Source organism: Panulirus ornatus, chromosome 1, assembly GCF_036320965.1.
Source record: "Panulirus ornatus isolate Po-2019 chromosome 1, ASM3632096v1, whole genome shotgun sequence".
Classification (NCBI taxonomy): Eukaryota; Metazoa; Arthropoda; class Malacostraca; order Decapoda; family Palinuridae; genus Panulirus; species Panulirus ornatus.
In genome coordinates this window covers 14,314,921-14,338,348 of record NC_092224.1, presented here as the reverse complement: position 1 = coordinate 14,338,348, position 23,428 = coordinate 14,314,921, and the positions used below count along the sequence as shown (strand labels likewise).

The 23,428-nt window shown below is 40.7% G+C and overlaps 1 protein-coding gene across 1 annotated transcript in view; it reads left to right on the top strand.

Annotated features, from left to right (window-relative positions):
- Positions 1-23,428, top strand: part of Taf1 (TATA-box binding protein associated factor 1) — a 323,621-nt gene that overhangs the window by 178,832 nt on the left and 121,361 nt on the right. The window contains exons 20-21 of the mRNA XM_071676313.1: positions 6,522-6,693; positions 13,579-13,717. Coding sequence (XP_071532414.1) covers positions 6,522-6,693; positions 13,579-13,717 — 311 coding nt within the window. The remainder of the gene's footprint in view (positions 1-6,521; positions 6,694-13,578; positions 13,718-23,428) is intronic.

Below are 23,428 nucleotides of genomic sequence, written 5' to 3'. Positions count from 1 at the left end.
TTTTACAAATTGGATAGCTTTGTTGTAGGCAAAATTTGTAAACTTCCATTTCTGTCCACACAATAAAATTTTATGAAAGGCATGGTGCCAGACCTGAACACCATAAGACGGAACATTACCATCCAGTAACATGTTTTCCAGTGGCATCTTAGCTATGTCTCATCCTTGTATATCAGCTGACTGTTCTATGTATTCTATCTCATTCGAATATCTCCCCTGATGATGAAATCATTGCATGAAAGTACACTTGGGAAATTATTGTGTTTCATTTTCTTTGTGGTTATCAGTAAATACTACATCATGCACACCACTGTGATCTGTTGCTCCCTTCCCTTTTAGTCGCCTTTTACAACATGCACGGAATATGTAGGAAGATGAGAAAAAATGTGAATAAGAGCAAGGTTATTAGGTTCAGTGGGGTTGAGGGACAAGTCAATTGGGAGGTGAATTTGAATGGAGAAAAACCAGAGGAAGTGAAGTGTTTTAGATATCTGGGAGTGGATTTGGCAGCAGATGGAACCATGGAAGTGGAAGTGAGTCACAGGGTGGGGGAGGGTGCGAAGGTTCTGGGAGCGTTGAAGAATGTGTGGAAGGCGAGTGCTCAAATTACTGAGGTATAAGTTTGTTGAGTATTCCTGGGAAATTATATGGGAGGATATTGATTAAGAGGGTGAAGGCATGTACAGAGCATCAGATTGGGGAAGAGCAGTCTGGTTTCAGAAGTGGTAAAGGATGTGTGGATCAGGTGTTTGCTTTGAAGAATATATGTGAGAAATACTTAGAAAAGCAAATGGATTTGTATATAGCATTTATTTTGAAGGTTTGTTGAATGTGTTTGATGATAGAGTGGCAGATATAGGGTGTTTTGGTCGAGGTGGTGTGCAAAGTGAGAGGGTTAGGGAAAATGATTTGGTAAACAGAGAAGAGGTAGCGAAAGCTTTGCGGAAGATGAAAGCCGGCAAGGCAGCAGGTTTGGATGGTATTGCAGTGGAATTTATTAAAAAAGGGGGTGACTGTATTATTGACTGGTTGGTAAGGTTATTTAATGTATGTATGACTCATGGTGAGGTGCCTGAGGATTGGCGGAATGCGTGCATAGTGCCATTGTACAAAGGCAAAGGGGATAAGAGTGAGTGCTCAAATTACAGAGGTATAAGTTTGTTGAGTATTCCTGGTAAATTATATGGGAGGGTATTGATTGAGAGGGTGAAGGCATGTACAGAGCATCAGATTGGGGAAGAGCAGTGTGGTTTCAGAAGTGGTAGAGGATGTGTGGATCAGGTGTTTGCTTTGAAGAATGTATGTGATAAATACTTAGAAAAGCAAATGGATTTGTATGTAGCATTTATGGATCTGGAGAAGGCATATGATAGAGTTGATAGAGATGCTCTGTGGAAGGTATTAAGAATATATGGTGTGGGAGGCAAGTTGTTAGAAGCAGTGAAAAGTTTTTATCGAGGATGTAAGGCATGTGTACGTGTAGGAAGAGAGGAAAGTGATTGGTTCTCAGTGAATGTACGTTTGCGGCAGGGGTGTGTGATGTCTCCATGGTTGTTTAATTTGTTTATGGATGGGGTTGTTAGGGAGGTGAATGCAAGAGTTTTGGAAAGAGGGGCAAGTATGAAGTCTGTTGGGGATGAGAGAGCTTGGGAAGTGAGTCAGTTGTTGTTCGCTGATGATACAGCGCTGGTGGCGGATTCATGTGAGAAACTGCAGAAGCTGGTGACTGAGTTTGGTAAAGTGTGTGGAAGAAGAAAGTTAAGAGTAAATGTGAATAACAGCAAGGTTATTAGGTACAGTAGGGTTGAGGGTCAAGTCAATTGGGAGGTGAGTTTGAATGGAGAAAAACTGGAGGAAGTGAAGTGTTTTAGATATCTGGGAGTGGATCTGGCAGCGGATGGAACCATGGAAGCGGAAGTGGATCATAGGGTGGGGGAGGGGGTGAAAATTCTGGGGGCCTTGAAGAATGTGTGGAAGTCGAGAACATTATCTCGGAAAGCAAAAATGGGTATGTTTGAAGGAATAGTGGTTCCAACAATGTTGTATGGTTGCGAGGCGTGGGCTATGGATAGAGTTGTGCGCAGGAGGATGGATGTGCTGGAAATGAGATGTTTGAGGACAATGTGTGGTGTGAGGTGGTTTGATCGAGTGAGTAACGTAAGGGTAAGAGAGATGTGTGGAAATAAAAAGAGCGTGGTTGAGAGAGCAGAAGAGGGTGTTTTGAAGTGGTTTGGGCACATGGAGAGAATGAGTGAGGAAAGATTGACCAAGAGGATATATGTGTCGGAGATGGAGGGAACGAGGAGAAGAGGGAGACCAAATTGGAGGTGGAAAGATGGAGTGAAAAAGATTTTGTGTGATCGGGGCCTGAACATGCAGGAGGGTGAAAGGAGGGCAAGGAATAGAGTGAATTGGAGCGATGTGGTATACCGGGGTTGACGTGCTGTCAGTGGATTGAATCAAGGCATGTGAAGCGTCTGGGGTAAACCATGGAAAGCTGTGTAGGTATGTATATTTGCGTGTGTGGACGTATGTATATACATGTGTATGGGGGGGGTTGGGCCATTTCTTTCGTCTGTTTCCTTGCGCTACCTCGCAAACGTGGGAGACAGCGACAAAGTATAATAAAAAATAATAATAATTTATGGATCTGGAGAAGGCATATGATAAGAGTTGATAGAGATGCTCTGTGGAAGGTATTAAGAATATATGGTGTGGGAGGCAAGTTGTTAGAAGCAGTGAAAAGTTTTTATCGAGGATGCAAGGCATGTGTACGTGTAGGAAAAGAGGAAAGTGATTGGTTCTCAGTGAATGTTGGTTTGCGGCAGGGGTGTGTGATGTCTCCATGGTTGTTTAATTTGTTTATGGATGGGGTTGTTAGGAAGGTGAATGCAAGAGTTTTGGAAAGAGGGGCAAGTATGCAGTCTGTTGTGGATGAGAGAGCTTGGGAAATGAGTCAGTTGTTGTTCGCTGATGATACAGCGCTAGTGGCTGACTCGTGTGAGAAACTGCAGAAGCTGGTGACTGAGTTTGGTAAAGTGTGTGAAAGAAGAAAGCTGAGAGTAAATGTGAATAAGGGCAAGGTTATTAGGTACAGTAGGGTTGAGGGACAAGTGAATTGGGAGGTAAGTTTGAATGGAGAAAAACTGGAGGAAGTAAAGTGTTTTAGATATCTGGGAGTGGATTTGGCAGTGGATGGAACCATGGAAGTGGAAGTGAATCATGGGGTGGGGGAGGGGGCGAAAGTTCTGGGAGCGTTGAAGAATGTGTGGAAGTCGAGAACATTATCTCGGAAAGCAAAAATGGTTATGTTAATGTGCTGAAAGGGGTGACTGGAGGGATTTCTGGTCATTATCTTGTGGAGGCGAAGGTGAAGATTTGTGGAGGTTTTCAGAAAAGAAGAGAGAATATTGGTGTGAAGAGAGTGGCAAGAGTAAGTGAGCTTGGAAAGGAGACTTGTGTGAGGAAGTACCAGAAGAGATTGAGTGCAGAATGGCAAAAGGTGAGAGTAAGTGACATAAGGGGAGTGGGGGAGGAATGGGATGTATTTAGGGAAGCAGTGATGGCATGCACAAAAGATGCCTATGGCATGAGAAAGGTGGGAAGGAGGCAGATTAGAAAGGATAGTGAGTGGTGAGATGAAGTAAGTGAAAGAGAAGGGAGAGGCGTTTGGATGATATTTGCTGGAAAATAGTACGAACGATTGGGAGATGTATAAAAGAAAGAGGCAGGAGGTCAAGAGAAAGGTGCAAGTGGTGAAAAAGAGGGCAAACGAGAGTGAGAGCGTATCATTAAATTTTTGGGAGAATAAAGAAATGTTTTGGAAGGAGGTAAATAAAGTACATAAGACAAGAGAACAAATGGGAACATCAGTGTAGGGGGCTAATGGGGAGGTATTAACTAGTAATGGTGAAGTGAGAAGGAGATGGGGTGAGTATTTTGAAGGTTTCTTGAATGTGTTTGATGATAGAGTGGCAGATATAGGGTGTTTTGGTCGAGGTGGTGTGCAAAGTGAGAGGTTCAGGGAGAATGGTTTGGTACACAGAGAAGAAGTGTGATAGCTTTGTGGAAAATGAAAGCTGGCAAGGTGGCAGATTTGGATGGTATTTTAGTGGAATTTATTTAAAAAGGGGTGATTGTGTGCTTGACTGGTTGGTAAGGATATTCATTGTATGTATGGTTCATGGTGAAGTGCTTGAGGATTGGTGCAATGCATGCATAGTGCCATTTTACAAAGGCAAAGGGGATGAAGGTGAGTGTTCAAATTACAGAGGTATAAGTTTGTTGAATATTCCTGGGAAATTATATGGGAGGGTATTGATTGAGCAGGTAAAGCCATGTGCAGAGCATCAGATTAGGGAAGAGCAGTGTGGTTTCAGAAGTGGTAGAGGATGTGTGGATAAGGCATTTGCTTTGAAGAATGCTTGTGAGAAATACTTAGAAAAAGAGATTTATTTGTATGTAGCATTTATGGATCTGGAGAAGGCATATGATAGAGATGATAGAGATGCTTTGTGGAATGTATTATGAGTATATGGTGTGGGAGGTAAGTTGCTTGAAGCAGTGGAAAGTTTTTATTGAGGATGTAAGGCATGTGTACATGTAGGAAGAGAGGAAAGTGATTGGTTCCCTGTGAAAGTCAGTTTGTGGCAGGGGTGCATGATGTCTCCATGGTTGCTTAATTTGTTTATGGATGGGGTTGTTAGGGAGGTGAATGAAGGAGTTTCGGAGAGAGAGGCAAGTATGCAGCCTGTTGTGGATGAGACGGCTTGGGAAGTGAGTCAATAGTTGTTCGCTGATTGCTGATGGTGCAGTGCTGGTGGTTGATTTGGGAGGGAAACTGCAGAAGTGTGTGACTGAGTTTGGTAAAGTATATGAAAGAAGAAAGCTGAGAGTAAATGTGAATAAGAGCAAGGTTATTAGGTGCAGTATGGTTGAGGGACAAGTCAATTGGGAGGTAAGTTTGAATGGAGAAAAACTGGAGGAAGTGAAGTGTTTTAGATATCTTGGAGTGGATTTAGTAATGGATGGAACCATGGAAGTGGAAGTACGTCACAGCTTGGGAGAGGGGCGAAGGTACTGGAAGCGTTGAAAAACATTATCTGAGAGAGCAAAAATGGGGATGTTCGAAGGAATAGTGGTTGCAATGTTAAATGGTTGCGAGACGTGGGCTATGGATAGGGTTGTGCGGTGGTGGGTGGATGTGATGGAAATGAAATGTTTGCAGACAATATGTGGTATGAGGTGGTTTGATTGAGTAAGTAAGGAAAGGGTAAGAGAGAAGTGTGGTGATAAAAATAGTGTGGTTGAGAGAGCAGAAGAGGGTGTATTGAAATGGTTTGGCCACCTGGAGAGAATGAGTGTGGAAAAATTGTCAAAGAGGATATATGTATCACAGGTGAAGGGAATGAGGAGAAGTGGGAGACCAAATTGGAGGTGGAAGGATGGGGTAAAAAAGATTTTGAGCGATCGGAGCTTGAACATGCAGGAGGGTGAAAGGCGTGCAAGGAGTGGAGTGAATTGGAATGATGTGGTATACTGGGGTCAACTGCTGTCAATGGATTGAACCAGGGCACGTGAAGCGTCTGGGGTAAACCATGGAAAGCTCCGTGGGGCATGTATGTAGAAAGGGAGCTGTGGTTTCGGTGCATTATACATGACAGCTAGAGACTGAGTGTGAACGAATGTGGCCTTTGTTGTCTTATCCTGGCGCTACCTCTCGCGTGCATGGGGGGGAGGTGGGTGCTGTTTCATGTGTGGCGGGATGGCATTGGGAATGGATGGAGTATGATTGTGTACATATGTATATATGTATATGTCTGTGTATGTATATGTATGTATTTGTTGAAATGTATAGGTACATATATGTATATACATGTGTATGTGGGTGGGTTGGGCCATTCTTTTGTCTGTTTCCTTGCACTATCTCGCAAACGGAGGAGACAGTGAATAAGTATAATGAAAAGAATAAATATATAGTCTCTACCTGTCATGTGTAATGCACCCAAACCATAGTTTCCTTTCCACATCCAGGCCCCATAGACCTTGACAGCACTCCATTGACAACACGTCGACCCCGATATACCACATCGTTCCAGTTCACATTATTCCTTGCATGCCTTTCACCCTCCTGTATGTTCAGGCCCCAATTGCTCAAAATCTTTTTTACTCCATCCTTCCACCTTCAATTTAATCTCCTGCTTCTCCTTTACCCCAGATGTTTCACATGGCCTGATGCAATAAAGAGATGGCCTTGATTAGAGCCTCATTGCCCATGCCATTTCAGTTAACATAGAAAATAGCTGTAGATTTCTTAGGCAGTATAACTGCCTCTGCACTGCAGAGAATTGTCGTACTGAATACATTAGACACAAGTTTTAACACAACTCAAAACTTACATATTTGCAAGCAATCACCCTTTCAAACCTCTTTTCTTTCAAGATGTTCAAAAGTGTTGCATATGCCTGTATATTTATTTTTTATACATAGGAGAAAATATTCACATAAATCTTGTTTTTCAGATACAAAGAGGAATGTCAGCGTATATTTGACCTACAGAATCGAGTGCTGGCATCTGAGGAGGTATTATCCACCGATGAGGGATCTTCAGAGGAAGAGGATAATGACTCAGATATGGAGGAAAAGGGGAAGTACATTGAAAATATTCTTGCTAACAAGAAGACTACCTCACAGGTGAGAGTACTTTCTATAGTTTCAGTATCATTTTAGTTTTTTCCACATGAAATGCAAAATTTCCCATGAGAAGAACCTAAGGTTTTTATGATAATGGTTATATTTTGGATTTGAACTGAAGCTCTTATATTTGCAATGTCAAAAATTTATCAAGATTTCTAAGTTTAAGAATTTCCTCTTCTTGTTGATGTCTTATAGTAGTTGTTTTTATCTCCTAAATCAACAGTCCCTCTTTCTCTGTGCATTTCTTAGGGGACCTATCCACCAATGTAAAAACTAAACAGAAGAAATTTTTTCCAATTCATTAAGAGGTGCACAAATAATGCTAAAGCCATTATATTTATATTTTGAAATAAGATTCCAAAGATTTCACGGTCAGTGTTATTGAAGGGATACACATTAAGGCTAATAACAAGAGCCACCACACAAATTTTTTAGAAGTGACCTATGATTCGTTATTCTCTAAAGCTCATCTTCCTTACTCTTGCTGATGTCTCACGTTTTCATTTCATTCTCATGTTCAGATAAATTAGAATGAGAGATTTTTTCCTAATCTGATAAACCAATTCAGCACTCTCCTTATTTTAAAGGATGTAGAAATGTTTATATTGGTGGTGGAAGCATGGTATTTCCTAAGAGATGGGTTGATTAGGCAGATTGGGATGCACTAGGTGCCATGGATGGATCTCAGATGGGGCAACTTTTCTGAAAAGGTATGCAACTGTCCCCACTGCTAACTAGAGGTTTACTGAAGCCTCCAAGCTGTCCAATTAATCATCCTTTGTTGAGTTCCCATCTTTGGCCAGCCAATATAATTTACAGTGTACACAATTTAACCCTTTAGTATCTCTACATGGATACTTATGCAAGCTGAGCGATGCCTCTGCATGGATATTCATGAGTCAGGTTTCATTCCTCGGTTTCAAGGTCATGTGCTGAACCTAGGTTGTGGCTGAGGCCACAAAGCACATTAATCTCTTACTGCAGTGTCATTCTTCATCCATGTTAATGAGGGGACATTTTCATGAGTTTTCCAGTAAGGAAACAGAGCAGCTTTTAGGTAGATTTCAGGGGTCAGGTACAAGTTGATCTTGAATTATTTGACAATGATGACCAGACTTTGGATTGTGAGGAGTGATTTTGTGGACACTAGCCCTTCCATTATTGGAAGTTCACTAAGGTAAGGCAGGAGAAAGTTTTCTAGCAAAATTTGAGGCAGTATTACCAGCAGTTGCTTGAATTTGACAACACTGCATTTGATGGTTGCAGCTGTTAATTCTATGCATTGTTAAAGTTTTGCTGTTATGAAATAATGCCTCTGAATCAAGTTGAACATAGCAGAAAAAGATTTATCATAATAATAATTTATCACAATAATAACATTATTATCCCTGGGGATAGGGGATTAAGAATACTTCCCACATATTCCCTGCATGTCGTAGAAGGCGACTAGAAGGGGAGGGAGCGGGGGGCTGGAAATCCTCCACTCTCGTTTTTTTTTAATTTTCCAAAAGAAGGAACAGAGGGGGCCAGGTGAGGATATTCCAAAGAAGGCCCAGTCCTCTGTTCTTAACGCTACCTCGCTAATGCGGGAAATGGCGAATAGTTAAAAAAAAAAAAAAAAAAAAATAACTGTGTAACAGTTTTTGTCCCTGGGTAGTAAGTGTTATTTCCTAATTGCTTATGCATAAAACAAAGAAAAAAGGCTATTATTCCCTTCAGACTTTGCTTTTGTGACCAGTACAGTGATGTTTTGACTTCCCCATTTCCAGTTGGACATCGCATGAATTAGCACATTTTTCTTCACATACAGCAGTCAGAAAAAGAACAACATATGAATCAAAATTAACATTTATTTAAATTAATGTTAAACAAAAGTGATCACAAAAGATTTAGAAGTGAGTAGTTATTCAAGACTTAAGATTGTACTGTAAATCACTCATGAATTATACCGCAATATAATCTTCCATCATGTTCATGTTATATATTCCTTGGTAGCGGCATTCAAAGTCTGGTGAAAATATTCTCCTTGCTTCTCTGAATATGCTCCCATGTTCTCCTTAAATTGATCAAGTTGAGCATTGAGGATATGGACTTTGAGGGGTATCCTGCAGCCTATTTTGCCATAGTGCTTCACCATAGTCTTAACCAGCTCTACATAATTTTTGGCCTTGTGATTGCCCACTCCTGAAACCATATTGTTCCTACCCTGTCTGATGCTCTGTGCATTCCATCACTCTTTCAGTCACTACCCTTCCTTACAACTTTCAAGGTACACATTCTGTTTATCTATATCTTTGATGCCCATTCTCACTGGGAATTCCCAAATGGGATGGCCATGGCAAGTCTCTATAATTGGTAAACTTCAGTGCTACTTCTTTGCCCTTTGTACACTTTTTAGGTACACCCTGCAAACTAATGTCTCTGTAATTTGAACACTGACATTTGTCCCACTTGCCTTATACAAAAGGCATTATACAAGCATTCCACCTGTCCTCAAACACCTCACTATGATCCATACATTCATTATATGTTATTATATTTATTTTGTTTGTCGCTGTCTCCCGCGTTAGTGAGGTAGCGCAAGGAAACAGACAAAAGAAATGGCCCAACCCACCCACATACACATGTATATACATACACGTCCACACACGCAAATATACATACCTATACATCTCAACATATACATATATATACACACACAGACATATACATATATACACATGTACATAATTCATACTGTCTGCCTTTATTCATTCCTATCGCCACCCTGCCACACATGAAATAACAACCCCCCCCTCCCCCCTCATGTGCGTGAGGTAGCGCTAGGAAAAGACAACAAAGGCCACATTCGTTCACACTCAGTCTCTTGCTGTCATGTAATAATGCACCGAAACCACAGCTCCCTTTCCACATCCAGGCCCCACAGAACTTTCCATGGTTTACCCCAGACGCTTCACATGCCCTGGATCAATCCATTGACAGCACGTCGACCCTGGTATACCACATCGTTCCAATTCACTCTATTCTTTGCACGCCTTTCGCCCTCCTGCATGTTCAGGCCCCGATCACTGAAAATCTTTGTCACTCCATCTTTCCACCTCCAATTTGATCTCAAATTTCTCCTCATTCCCTCTACCTCTGACACCTATATCCTCTTGGTCAATCTTTCCTCACTCATTCTCTCCATGTGACCAAACCATTTCAAAACACCCTCTTCTGCTCTCTCAACCATGCTCTTTTTATTTCCACACATCTCTCTTACCCTTACGTTACTTACTCGATCAAACCATCTCACACCTCATATTGTCCTCAAACATCTCATTTCCATCACATCCACCCTCCTCAGCACAACTCAATCCATAGCCCACGCCTCGCAACCATATAACATTGTTGGAACCACTATTCCTTCAAACATACCCATTTTGCTTTCCAAGATAATGTTGTCAACTTCCACACATTCTTCAACGATCCCAGAACTTTCGCCCCCTCCCCCAACCCTATGATTCACTTCCATTTCCATGGTTCCATCTGCTGCCAAATCCACTCCCAGATATCTAAAACACTTCACTTCCTCCAGTTTTTCTCTATTCAAACTTATCTCCCAATTGACTTGACCCTCAACCCTACTGTACTTATTAATAACCTTGCTCTTATTCACATTTACTCTCAACTTTCTTCTTTCACACACTTTACCAAACTCAGTCACCAGCTTCTGCAGTTTCTCACGTGAATCAGCCACCAGCACTGTATCATCAGCGAACAACAACTGACTCACTTCCCAAGCTCTCTCATCCACAACAGACTGCATACTTGCCCCTCTTTCAAAAACCTTTGCATTCACCTCCCTAACAACCCCATCCATAAACAAATTAAACAACCATGGAGACATCACACACCCCTGCCGCAAACCTACATTCACTGAGAACCAATCACTTTCCTCTCTCCCTACACGTACACATGCCTTACATCCTCGATAAAAACTTTTCACTGCTTCTAACAACTTACCTCCCACACCATATATTCTTAATACCTTCCACAGAGCATCTCTGTCAACTCTATCATGTGCCTTCTCCAGATCCATAAATGCTACATACAAATCCATTTGCTTTTCTAAGTATTTCTCACATACACTCTTCAAAGCAAACACCTGATCCACACATCCTCTACCACTTATGAAACCACTCTGCTCTTCCCCAATCTGATGCTCTGTACATGCCTTCACCCTCTCATTCAATACCCTCCCATATAATTTCCCAGGAATACTCAACAAACTTATACCTCTGTAATTTGAGCACTCACTCTTATCCCCTTTGCCTTTGTACAATGGCACCATGCAAGCATTCTCCCAATCCTCAGGCACCTCACCATGAATCATACATGCATTGAATAACCTCACCAACCAGTCAACAATACAGTCACCCCATTTTTAATAAATTCACTGCAATGCTATCCAAACCCGCTGCCTTGCCGGCTTTCATCTTCCGCAAAGCTTTTACTACCTCTTCTCTGTTTACCAAATCATTCTCCCTAACCCTGTCACTTTGCACACCACCTCGACTAAAACCCCCTATATCTGCCACTCTATCATCAAACACATTCAACAAACCTTCAAAATACTCACTCCATCTCCTTCTCACATCACCACTACTTGTTATCACCTCCCCATTAGCTCCCTTCACTGAAGTTCCCATTTGCTCCCTTGTCTTACGCACTTTATTTACCTCCTTCCAAAACATCTTTTTATTCTCCCTAAAATTTAATGATACTCTCTCACCCAAACTTTCATTTGCCCTCTTTTTCACCTCTTGCACCTTTCTCTTGACCTCCTGTCTCTTTCTTTTATACATCTCCCACTCGGTTGCATTATTTCCCTGCAAAAATCATCCAAATGCCTCTCTCTTCTCTTTCACTAATGATCTTACTCCTTCATCCAACCACTCACTACCATTTCTAACCTGCCCACCTCCCACACTTCTCATGCCACAAGCATCTTTTGCGCAAGCCATCACTGATTCCCTAAATACATCCCATTCCTCCCCCACTCCCCTTACGTCCTTTGTTCTCACCTTTTTCCATTATATACTCAGTCTCTCCTGGTATTTCCTGACACAAGTCTCCTTCCCAAGCTCACTTACTCTCACCACTCTCTTCACTCCAACATTCTGTCTTCTTTTCTGAAAACCTCTACAAATCTTCACCTTCGCCTCCACAAGATGATGATCAGACATCCCTGCAGTTGCACCTCTCAGCACATTAGCATCCAAAAGTCTCTCTTTCGCATGCCTGTCAATTAGCACATAATCCAATAACGCTCTCTGGCCATCTCTCCTACTTACATACGTACACTTATGTATATCTCTCTTTTTAAACCAGGTATTCCCAATCAGCAGTCCTTTTTCAGCACATAAATCTACAAGCTCCTCAACATTTCCATTTACAACACTGAACACCCCATGTATACCAATTATTCCCTCAACTGCCATGTTACTCACCTTTGCATTCAAATCACCCATCACTATAACCTGGTCTTGTGCATCAAAACCACTAACACACTCACTCAGCTGCTCCCAAAACACTTGCCTCTCATGATCTTTGTTCTCATGCCCAGGTGTATATGCACCAATAATCACCCATCTCTCTCCATCAACTTTCAGTTTTACCCATATCAATCTAGAGTTTACTTTCTTACACTCTATCACATACTCCCACCACTCCTGTTTCAGGAGTAGTGCTACTCCTTCCCTTGCCCTTGTCCTCTCACTAACCCCTGACTTTACTCCCAAGACATTCCCAAATCACTCTTCCCCTTTACCCTTGAGCTTCGTTTCACTCAGAGCCAAAACATCCAGGTTCCTTTCCTCAAACATACTACCTATCTCTCCTTTTTTCACATCTTGGTTACATCCACACACATTTAGACACCCCAATCTAAGCCTTTGGGGAGGATGAGCACTCCCCGCGTGACTCCTCCTTCTGTTTCCCCTTTTAGAAAGTTAAATACAAGGAGGGAGGGTTTCTAGCCCCCTGCTCCGGTGCCCTTTAGTTGCCTTGTACGACACGTGAGGAATGCGTGGGAAGTACTCTTTCTCCCCTATCCCCAGGGATAGGGGAGAAATATTCATATAACAATGAAATATTCATATAACAATGAAAAAAAATAACTTCAGAAGTATTTTTCATCCACCACATTCGTTGTAATAACTTGTAGAAGTCTTGTAGATGTTTCAGAATAATGCATGAGTCAGATGAGTTGCCACTGCATGTTTTATAACTTATTTTCCCAACTGAAATATTGATAACATTATAATTGCAATATATCTTTGTCATACTGAATGTAATTCATTGATAATTTTTTCATAATGGGAAAACGATAAAAGTTTGTAAAAATATCAGCAGAATCAGTGAGATGCAGTTTTATCAAGGTAAGGTTGGTTCTGGCAACATTGCCTCCACTTTTGTGAGAACACTTATGTTCTGCCTCATCTTGGTCAACTTGTAGTGCTGAAAGAGTAAGTGTTCATGGACTTGCCCTCCACACAATTTGAAGACAGATCATCCATCAAATATTTCAGATCAACTGGCTGGTCCTCTGTATTTAGCTAAAAGTCACTCAAATTCCTCCATAGAAACTCATGCAAATGTTTTCTTACTGATATAACTAGAAGAATGATCATGGGGAGAAATTATCATGCACCACCAACACTTTATACACGCCATGAAATTGAGGTGTGAAATTATCTTGAAGCTTTGCCCAGCTTCCATGATTATGCATCTGGATGCATTGAAGGGTTAAGCATTTTTAATACATGCTTTTTATGATTAACAGTCCACACATTAAGTTGTCTTGATAAAGGAAATCCTTAATTTAGACATATATTGCAGATGACACTGGAGAAGGAAGAACAAGAGAGAAAAGAGCTGCAGAAAATGATCATGGGAGAAGATGATAAAGATGGTGATAAAAGAAAAGGAAGCAAGAAAGAGGAGGATGAGAACTCACAGTTTGGCTTTGGAACACCAGGTACAGTACTGCATAATGGGGCTGCTGATAAAGTTGTCTCATTCATAACTTCTGCTTCACTGGAATTATGAATCAGTGTACTTAAATTACGCTGAGGAAACTCACCAAAATGAATGATTTTGCCAATAAGTAGGATTTTTTGTATTTGATTTGCTGACTTGCATATCTCATAGTCATCCATACTCTTCTAATAGTCAGGCCATATCCTTCATGGATACTGCATGAAGAATCCTGCCAAACAGATCTGGCCACTGTGTGATGTGTATGTACTCCAATGGTAGACAGGCAGTGTTTAAAATTTATGGCATAGTGCAGAGATTTGCACTTTTTTCTTTAAGTTTTCCATATTGTATTATGAAAAATTGGGTAATAGAGTCAGGAAAGATTACAGTCCTTCTGTCCCTATTATCCAAAGAAACAGGAAAACGTTAGGAAGAAAATGAGATGCTGGGATAAACAGCTCTTGCTTTATAAATTTTGGAATGTATTGCAGTTCAACAAGAAGGTCTCAGTAAAATTATTGATGGACACTTCGGAATAGGATTTTCAAACTTGTTTTCAACTTCATTCATTGTAAGATACTTGAAATTCTTCTTAGGATTCAGTTTTCTTAATTTAGAGTAATTATGGAGTATGAATATTCTTAACCTTAAGTCACTTACAGTATGCTTATAATTTTTCTGAATTTGGATAGTGTGAATATATGAGTTGTGTTTTTTGTTTTCTCACTTCAAATATGAATGAATCATAGCTAGGTTCATTGGCTGTAAGAAATGGTAGGGATTGAATGGGCGTAAGAAATAGCGAAGATAAATCATGAAATATTCTGTAGACATTGAAGCTTATTGATACAGTGGTGAAATTGATGAGAACTGCTATTGACGTTTGTGTGAATAAATTGTACATTTCCTTTTCCATAACCAGAGGTTGAACCATTATGTGACATTCATTTTTTTTCATTCATTTCAAGCTAAAAGTTTGTTTTCTAAATTGTTTCTTACATTTTTCATATGTATATATATGTATGTGTGTGTGTGTGTGTGTATGTGCGTATGTGTGTGTGTGTGTGTGTATATGTATATATATATGTATATTATCCCTGGGGATAGGGGTGAAAGAATACTTCCCACGTATTCCTCGCGTGTCGTAGAAAGCGACTAGAGGGGACGGGAGCGGGGGGCCGGAAATCCTCCCCTCCTTGTATTAACTTTCTAAAATGGGAAACAGAAGAAGGAGTCACGCGGGGAGTGATCATCCTCCTCGAAGGCTCAGAGTGGGGTGCCTAAATGTGTGTGGATGTAACCAAGATGTGAAAAAAGGAGAGATAGGTAGTATGTTTGAGGAAAGGAACCTGGATGTTTTGGCTCTGAGTGAAACGAAGCTCAAGGGTAAAGGGGAAGAGTGGTTTGGAAATGTCTGGGGAGTGAAGTCAGGGGTTAGTGAGAGGACAAGAGCAAGGGAAGGAGTAGCAATACTCCTGAAACAGGAGTTGTGGGAGTATGTGATAGAATGTAAGAAAGTAAATTCTCGATTAATATGGGTAAAATTGAAAGTTGATGGAGAGAGGTGGGTGATTATTGGTGCATATGCACCTGGGCATGAGAAGAAAGATCATGAGAGGCAAGTGTTTTGGGAGCAGCTGAATGAGTGTGTTAGCGGTTTTGATGCACGAGACCGGGTTATAGTGATGGGTGATTTGAATGCAAAGGTGAGTAATGTGGCAGTTGAGGGAATAATTGGTATGCATGGGGTGTTCAGTGTTGTAAATGGAAATGGTGAAGAGCTTGTAGATTTATGTGCTGAAAAAGGACTGATGATTGGGAATACCTGGTTTAAAAAGCGAGATATACATAAGTATACTTATGTAAGTAGGAGAGATGGCCAGAGAGCGTTATTGGATTACGTGTTAATTGACAGGCGTGCGAAAGAGAGACTTTTGGATGTTAATGTGCTGAGAGGTGCAACTGGAGGGATGTCTGATCATTATCTTGTGGAGGCTAAGGTGAAGATTAGTATGGGTTTTCAGAAAAGAGGAGTGAATGTTGGGGTGAAGAAGGTGGTGAGAGTAAGTGAGCTTGGGAAGGAGACCTGTGTGGGGAAGTACCAGGAGAGACTGTGTACAGAATGGAAAAAGGTGAGAACAATGGAAGTAAGGGGAGTGGGGGAGGAATGGGATGTATTTAGGGAATCAGTGATGGATTGCGCAAAAGATGCTTGTGGCATGAGAAGAGTGGGAGGTGGGCTGTTTAGAAAGGGTAGTGAGTGGTGGGATGAAGAAGTAAGAGTATTAGTGAAAGAGAAGAGAGAGGCATTTGGATGATTTTTGCAGGGAAAAAAATGCAATTGAGTGGGAGAAGTATAAAAGAAAGAGACAGGAGGTCAAGAGAAAGGTGCAAGAGGTGAAAAAAGGGCAAATGAGAGTTGGGGTGAGAGACTATCAGTAAATTTTAGGGAGAATAAAAAGATGTTCTGGAAGGAGGTAAATAGGGTGCGTAAGACAAGGGAGCAAATGGGAACTTCAGTGAAGGGCGTAAATGGGGAGGTGATAACAAGTAGTGGTGATGTGAGAAGGAGATGGAATGAGTATTTTGAAGGTTTGTTGAATGTGTCTGATGACAGAGTGGCAGATATAGGGTGTTTTGGTCGAGGTGGTGTGCAAAGTGAGAGGGTTAGGGAAAATGATTTGGTAAACAGAGAAGAGGTAGTAAAAGCTTTGCGGAAGATGAAAGCCGGCAAGGCAGCAGGTTTGGATGGTATTGCAGTGGAATTTATTAAAAAAGGGGGTGACTGTATTGTTGACTGGTTGGTAAGGTTATTTAATGTATGTATGACTCATGGTGAGGTGCCTGAGGATTGGCGGAATGCGTGCATAGTGCCATTGTACAAAGGCAAAGGGGATAAGAGTGAGTGCTCAAATTACAGAGGTATAAGTTTGTTGAGTATTCCTGGTAAATTATATGGGAGGGTATTGATTGAGAGGGTGAAGGCATGTACAGAGCATCAGATTGGGGAAGAGCAGTGCGGTTTCAGAAGTGGTAGAGGATGTGTGGATCAGGTGTTTGCTTTGAAGAATGTATGTGAGAAATACTTAGAAAAGCAAATGGATTTGTATGTAGCATTTATGGATCTGGAGAAGGCATATGATAGAGTTGATAGAGATGCTCTGTGGAAGGTATTAAGAATATATGGTGTGGGAGGCAAGTTGTTAGAAGCAGTGAAAAGTTTTTATCGAGGATGTAAGGCATGTGTACGTGTAGGAAGAGAGGAAAGTGATTGGTTCTCAGTGAATGTAGGTTTGCGGCAGGGGTGTGTGATGTCTCCATGGTTGTTTAATTTGTTTATGGATGGGGTTGTTAGGGAGGTAAATGCAAGAGTCCTGGAAAGAGGGGCAAGTATGAAGTCTGTTGGGGATGAGAGAGCTTGGGAAGTGAGTCAGTTGTTGTTCGCTGATGATACAGCGCTGGTGGCTGATTCATGTGAGAAACTGCAGAAGCTGGTGAGTCAGATGAGTTGATGCTGTTTATACTACAATGATTGCTTTATGAAAATTTGCATATGATGATGTTTTTCAATGAAAGAAAGTTAAGTTGTAAAAATTGAGAATTAGATGAGCAAGGTAGTTAGGTTACATTGCCTAGGTGAGGGCTCAATGTCAATTGGTGGAAGAGTAGTGTTCGATGGAGAAAAATTTGAGAAGATCACATGCTTTTAGATACTGGTGTTGTATTTAGTAGACTCATTCCCCATAGAAACCATGGCAAAGCGGATGAATAATAGGGTGATCGAGGGGGCGAAAATTATATGGAGCCTTTGAAAAATGTGATTTGAAGCTTGCAGCTCAGATTATCTCTGGATGATAAGACAAAAATGCGTTTATGATTACAGTAATAGTTGGTTCCTAAATTTGTATGTTGCGAGGACGTGGGTAGGAACAAGAGAAAGAGCGCAGGAAATGATGATGGTGGAAATGAAGATGTTGAGGAGGACAAGAGGGGATGAGGTGGTTTGAACCAGGTAAGTACGTAATGGGTAAAGGATTATTGTTTGGAATATAATATACTAAATTACGTGGCCCTGAGATGATGCAATAAGTAGGGTGTTTTGAATGTGTTTGGTCACCATTTCATAGCAGGATATCTTATGAGGAAAGATTGACCAAAGATTATGTGTGGAGGGTGTATGGACATGGTAGAAGAGGTAACAAATTGGAGGATTGATTAATTTTCATATGTGTAAAAAAATTGTGTTGATCAGGGCGCCTTGTAACCAAGCAGGAAAAGTTGTAAGAAAGAGAGCAGGATAAGTGATAATTGGAGCGATGTGGTTAACAAGGGTTGACGTGCTTCAGATGGACATCGGAATCAGGATTTGAATTGAACTTCTTCTTGTAAGATACTTGAAATAGGTGTCTAGGTAATGGTATGAATATTCTTACCTTAGTCACTACGTTGTTATATGTTTTCATGTTTGGTGGGGCTATCCTATGATTGGTAGGCTTTGTTTCAGTATATTATACATGAAAGTTAAGAGTGGATGTGTTCAAGTGATACCATTGTTTGCACTGGGTACAACCGTCTCCTTCTTTTTCTTTCATACTTGTTTGCCATTTCTCGTGTTGATAGCACCAGCAACAAATGAAAAAAGGCTTCATTCACTCACATCCATTCACTAGCTGTTTTGGGTAATGCACTGAAACTGCAGTCCCCTATCCACAACAAGTACAGTGGTAGTGTTCCTACAGCATTTGAAATAAAAATGTTATTTTTGGGGGTTTGATTTTGTTCCCAGTACTCAGAATTATTTGCTTTTGTAACTTCATCATATGACTTGCAAATTTTCTTTCTTGTCTGCGTTACAAAATATGAACTAAAGAGAGAGCTGAATCTCTCAAAATAGCCATATTCAAGACACCATACATGTTATATGAAGCTGAGGCTGGTTATGTAATGGGGAGACAACATGAGAATGCTGAATTGCAAACAGGTACCAGGGAGATTAGCAGTTAATCAGCATGTAAAGATGGTAGTCTATATGCAAGTTTGCATCACTAAAATGACTAGCAATTATTCAAATAGTAACTTTTCCTTTAAATTCCCTTGTTTTTTCCTGATATTATGTTTCCTTCAACTTACCCGATTTTTCCTGACATTTTCAGTTTCATCAAATTGCCTGACTTTCTTCTGTAGAAAATTATTTATCATAATTTTCAGTGTCCCATAGACCATGAAGCTTCCTCTATTTATGTACATTGGAGACTGAGGCAACAAGGCTGTTGAGTAAACTACAGAGAAAAGGATATCACTACAATCATCCATGAACAAGTGTATATACATACGAAAATTAATGAAACAGGAAAAGCTGCCTTGCCCATTCAGATATATAAACAAATGGCCTGTTTTGAGAGATGAAGAAATTATTTTATCTCTTTTTGAGTGACATTGGCATAAATGCCTAATTGGGAAAGATCTGAATGAAGTGGAGTCCTTTGGATAACTAAGATTGGTCATGGCAGCAGATAGAATCATGGGGAGTTGAAGTGAGTCTTAGGGTGGAAGGAGAGATCAGTGTTTGTCAGGGCAGAGATAGGTAGGTTAGACAGTTTAGTAGTCCTGGCAGTGCTGCACGGATGCTCATCTTGGGCCTTGAATACAAAAGAAAGGGAAAAGGCTTTCCCTAATATTTTCAATTTCCATCAAATTCCCCATTTATCCCTAATAATTTCAATTTCATTCAAATTGCCCAATTATCCCTTCTCAAAATTACTTCTCATAATTTTCCTGTTTTTCATGTCCACTGGAGACCATGAAGCTTCCACTACTTATGTACATTAGCAACTGAGGCAATAAGGCTGTTGGATACTACTCTACAGAAGAAAGGAAATAACTACAATCATCCATGAACAGCTGTATAATATATCTATAAAATCAATGCAACAGGAAAAGCTGTCTTGGCCACTCAAGGATATAAATAAAAGGTCTATTTTGAGCAATGAAAATATTGTTTTCTCTCTTTGAGTGACACCGCATAAATGTTGTCCTTGTTGCACTATCTTGCTTGTACCTCACATTTGCAGAAGTAAATCATTGCACAGCTTTTCTGTCAATTAGCTCATAAATGAGCTTTACCTATTAAATGCTAGTTCTAAAGTCAAACAAATGCACGTGCATTATTTGGACTGAACTGGTCAATAGCCAAGACATATAAAAAGCTAATTTTTTGCAATCTTGAAATACCAAAGGATCCAAAAAAATCAAAAGGGAGGTAAAAGAGGATTATATAGACATGGCAAAATAACTCTAAATATATGTTATTTATTTATTATACTTTGTTGCTGTCTCCCGCGTTAGCGAGGTAGCGCAAGGAAACAGATGAAAGAATGGCCCAACCCATCCACATACACATGTATATACATACATGTCCACACACACATGTATACATACCTATACATCTCAACATATACATATATATACACACACAGACATATGCATATATACACATGTACATAATTCATACTGTCTGCCCTTATTCATTCCCGTTGCTACCCCGCCACACATGAAATGACAACCCCCTCCCCTCACATGTGCACGAGGTAGCGCTAGGAAAAGACAACAAAGGCCACATTTGTTCACACTCAGTCTCTAGTTGTCATGTATAATGCACAGAAAATACAGCTCCCTTTCCACATTCAAGCCCCACAAAGCTTTCCATGGTTTACCTCAAGACGCTTCACATGCGCTGGTTCAATCCATTGACAGCACGTCGACCCCGGTGTACCACATTGTTCCAATTCACTCTATTTGTTGCATGCATTTCACCCTCCTACATGTTCAGGCCCTGATCATTCAAAATCTTTTTCACTCCATCTTCCACCTCGAATTTGGTCTCCCACTTCTCATTCCCTCCACCACTGACACATATATCCTCTTTGTCAGTCTTTCCTCACTCATTCTTTCCATGTGACCAAACCATTTCAGAACACCCTCTTCTGTTGTCTCAACCACACTCTTTTTATTACCACCCTTACATTACTTACTCGATCAAACCACCTCACACCACATATTGTCCTCAAATATCTCATTTCCAGCACATCCACACTCCTCTGCACAACTCTATCACCAGCCCACACCACACAACCATTGCTGGAACCACTATTCCTTCAGACATACCCATTTTTGCTTTCCAAGATAATGTTCTCGACTTCCACACACTTTTCAACACACCCAGAACTTTCTCCCCCTCCCCCCCTTTGATTCACTTCCGCTTCCATGGTTCCATCTGCTGCCAAATCCACTCCCAGATATCTAAAACACTTCACTTCCTCCAGTTTTTCTCCATTCAAACTTACCTCCCAATTGACTTGTCCCTCTTCCCTGCTGTACCTAATATCCTTGCTCTTATTCACATTTACTTTCAGCTTTCTTCTTTCACACTTTTTACCAAACTCTATTCACATTTACTCTCAGCTTTCTTCTTTCACACACGCACTTTACCAAGCTCAGTCGCCAGGTTCTGCAGTTTCTCACCCGAATCAGCCACCAGCACTGTATCATCAGCGAACAACAATTGACTCACTTCCCAAGCCCCTCTCATCCACAACAGACTGCATACTTGCCCCTCTTTCTAAAACTCTTGCATTCACCTCCCTAAAACCCCATCCATAAACAAATTAAACAACCATGGAGACATCACGGACCCCTGCCGTGAACCAACATTCACTGAGAACCAATCACTTTCCTCTCTTCCTACTCGTACACATGCCTTACATCCTCGATAAAAACTTTTCATTGCTTCTCACAACTTGCCTCCCATACCATGTATTCTTAATACCTTCCACAGAGCATCTCTATCAACTCTATCATATGCCTTCTCTAGATCCATAAATGCTACATACAAGTCCATTTGCTTTTCTAAGTATTTCTCACATACATTTTTTAAAGCAAACACCTGATCCACAGATCCTCTACCACTTATGAAACCACACTGCTCTTCCTCAATCTGATGCTCTGTACATGCCTTCACCTTCTCAATCAATACCTTCCCATATAATTTCCCAGGAATACTCAACAAACTTATACCTTTGTAATTTGAGCACTCACTTTTATCCCCTTTGCCTTTGTACAATGGCACTATACAAGCATTCCACCAATCCTCAAGTACCTCACCATGAGTCATACATACATTAAATAACCTTACCAACCAGTCAACAATACAGTCACCCCCTTTTTTTTATAAATTCCACTGCAATACCATCCAAACCCGCTACCTTGCCAGCTTTCAGCAAAGCCTTTACTTCCTCTCCTCTGTTTACCAAATCATTCTCCCGAACCCTCTCACTTTGCACACCACCTCGACCAAAACACCCTATATCTGCCACTCTATCATCAAACACATTCAACAAACCTTCAAAATACTCACTCCATCTTCTCACATTACCAATACTTGTTATCACCTCCCATTAGCCCCCTTCACTGATATTCCCATTTGTTCCCTTGTCTTATGCTTTTAATTTACCTCCATCTAAAACATCTTTTTATTCTCCCTAAAATTTAATGATACTCTCTCACCCCAACTCTCATTTGCCCTCTTTTTCACCTCTTGCACCTTTCTCTTGACCTCCTGCCTCTTTCTTTTATACATCTCCTATTCATTTGCTTTGTTTCCTTGCAAAAATCATCCAAATGCCTCTCTCTTCTCTTTCACTAATAATCTTACTTCTTCATCCCACCGCTCACCACCCTTTCTAATCTGCCCACCTCCCATGTTTCTCATGCCACAAGCATCTTTTGCGCAAGCCATCACTGCTTCCCTAAATACATCCCATTCCTCTCTCGCTCCCCTTACGTCCTTTGTTCTCACCTTTTTCCATACTGTACTCAGTCTGTCCTGGTACTTCCTCACACAAGTCTCCTTCCCAAGCTCACTTACTCTCACCACTCTTTTCACCCCAACACACTCTCTTCTTTTCTGAAAACCTCTGCATATCTTCACCTTCGCCTCCACAAGATAATGATCAGACATCCCTCCAGTTGCACCTCTCAGCGCGTTAACATCCAAAAGTCTCTCTTTCGCGCGCCTATCAATCAACACGTAATCCAATAATAAACAGATAAACAGATAGATAGATTAAAAGTGACTAATGATGATAGACAGATATAGTACATTAATAGATATATAGATTGATAAATAAATGGATAGTTTGAATGAGTAACGGATTTCTGAATTCAATCATAATTACCGTAGGATCTCTCTCATAGAAAGAATCATGGTGTTATCCAGAAGCTTTCTCCAGTAGCTCCTGCATCCTAAGGCTGCACTACTTCTAGTGGGGAAAATGGATTCCTTTGGAGTGAAAAAATCTTTGATGAGACTGTACTCCTAGTGATCCTGCTTCAGCAAAGGTGACTTTTCACTTGTGATGTAACCTCAAGCAAGTGGAGTTTGGCAACACCTAGATAAATAGATGGCTGGATAAATAGGTAGATAAACAGATAGATTAAAGGTGACTAAAATGCTTGGAAAAATCTTTGACCATGTTTTAAAGGCTGGCAACAGCATTGCACTTTCTTAAAGATTAATAGTTTTTATTTAATCATTTATTTATTATATTTGATTGCTGTTTCCCATGTTAGTGAGGTAGTGCCAGGAAACAGACAAAGAAAGACACTTCCACTTATATATACATACATGCACACACACACACACACACACACA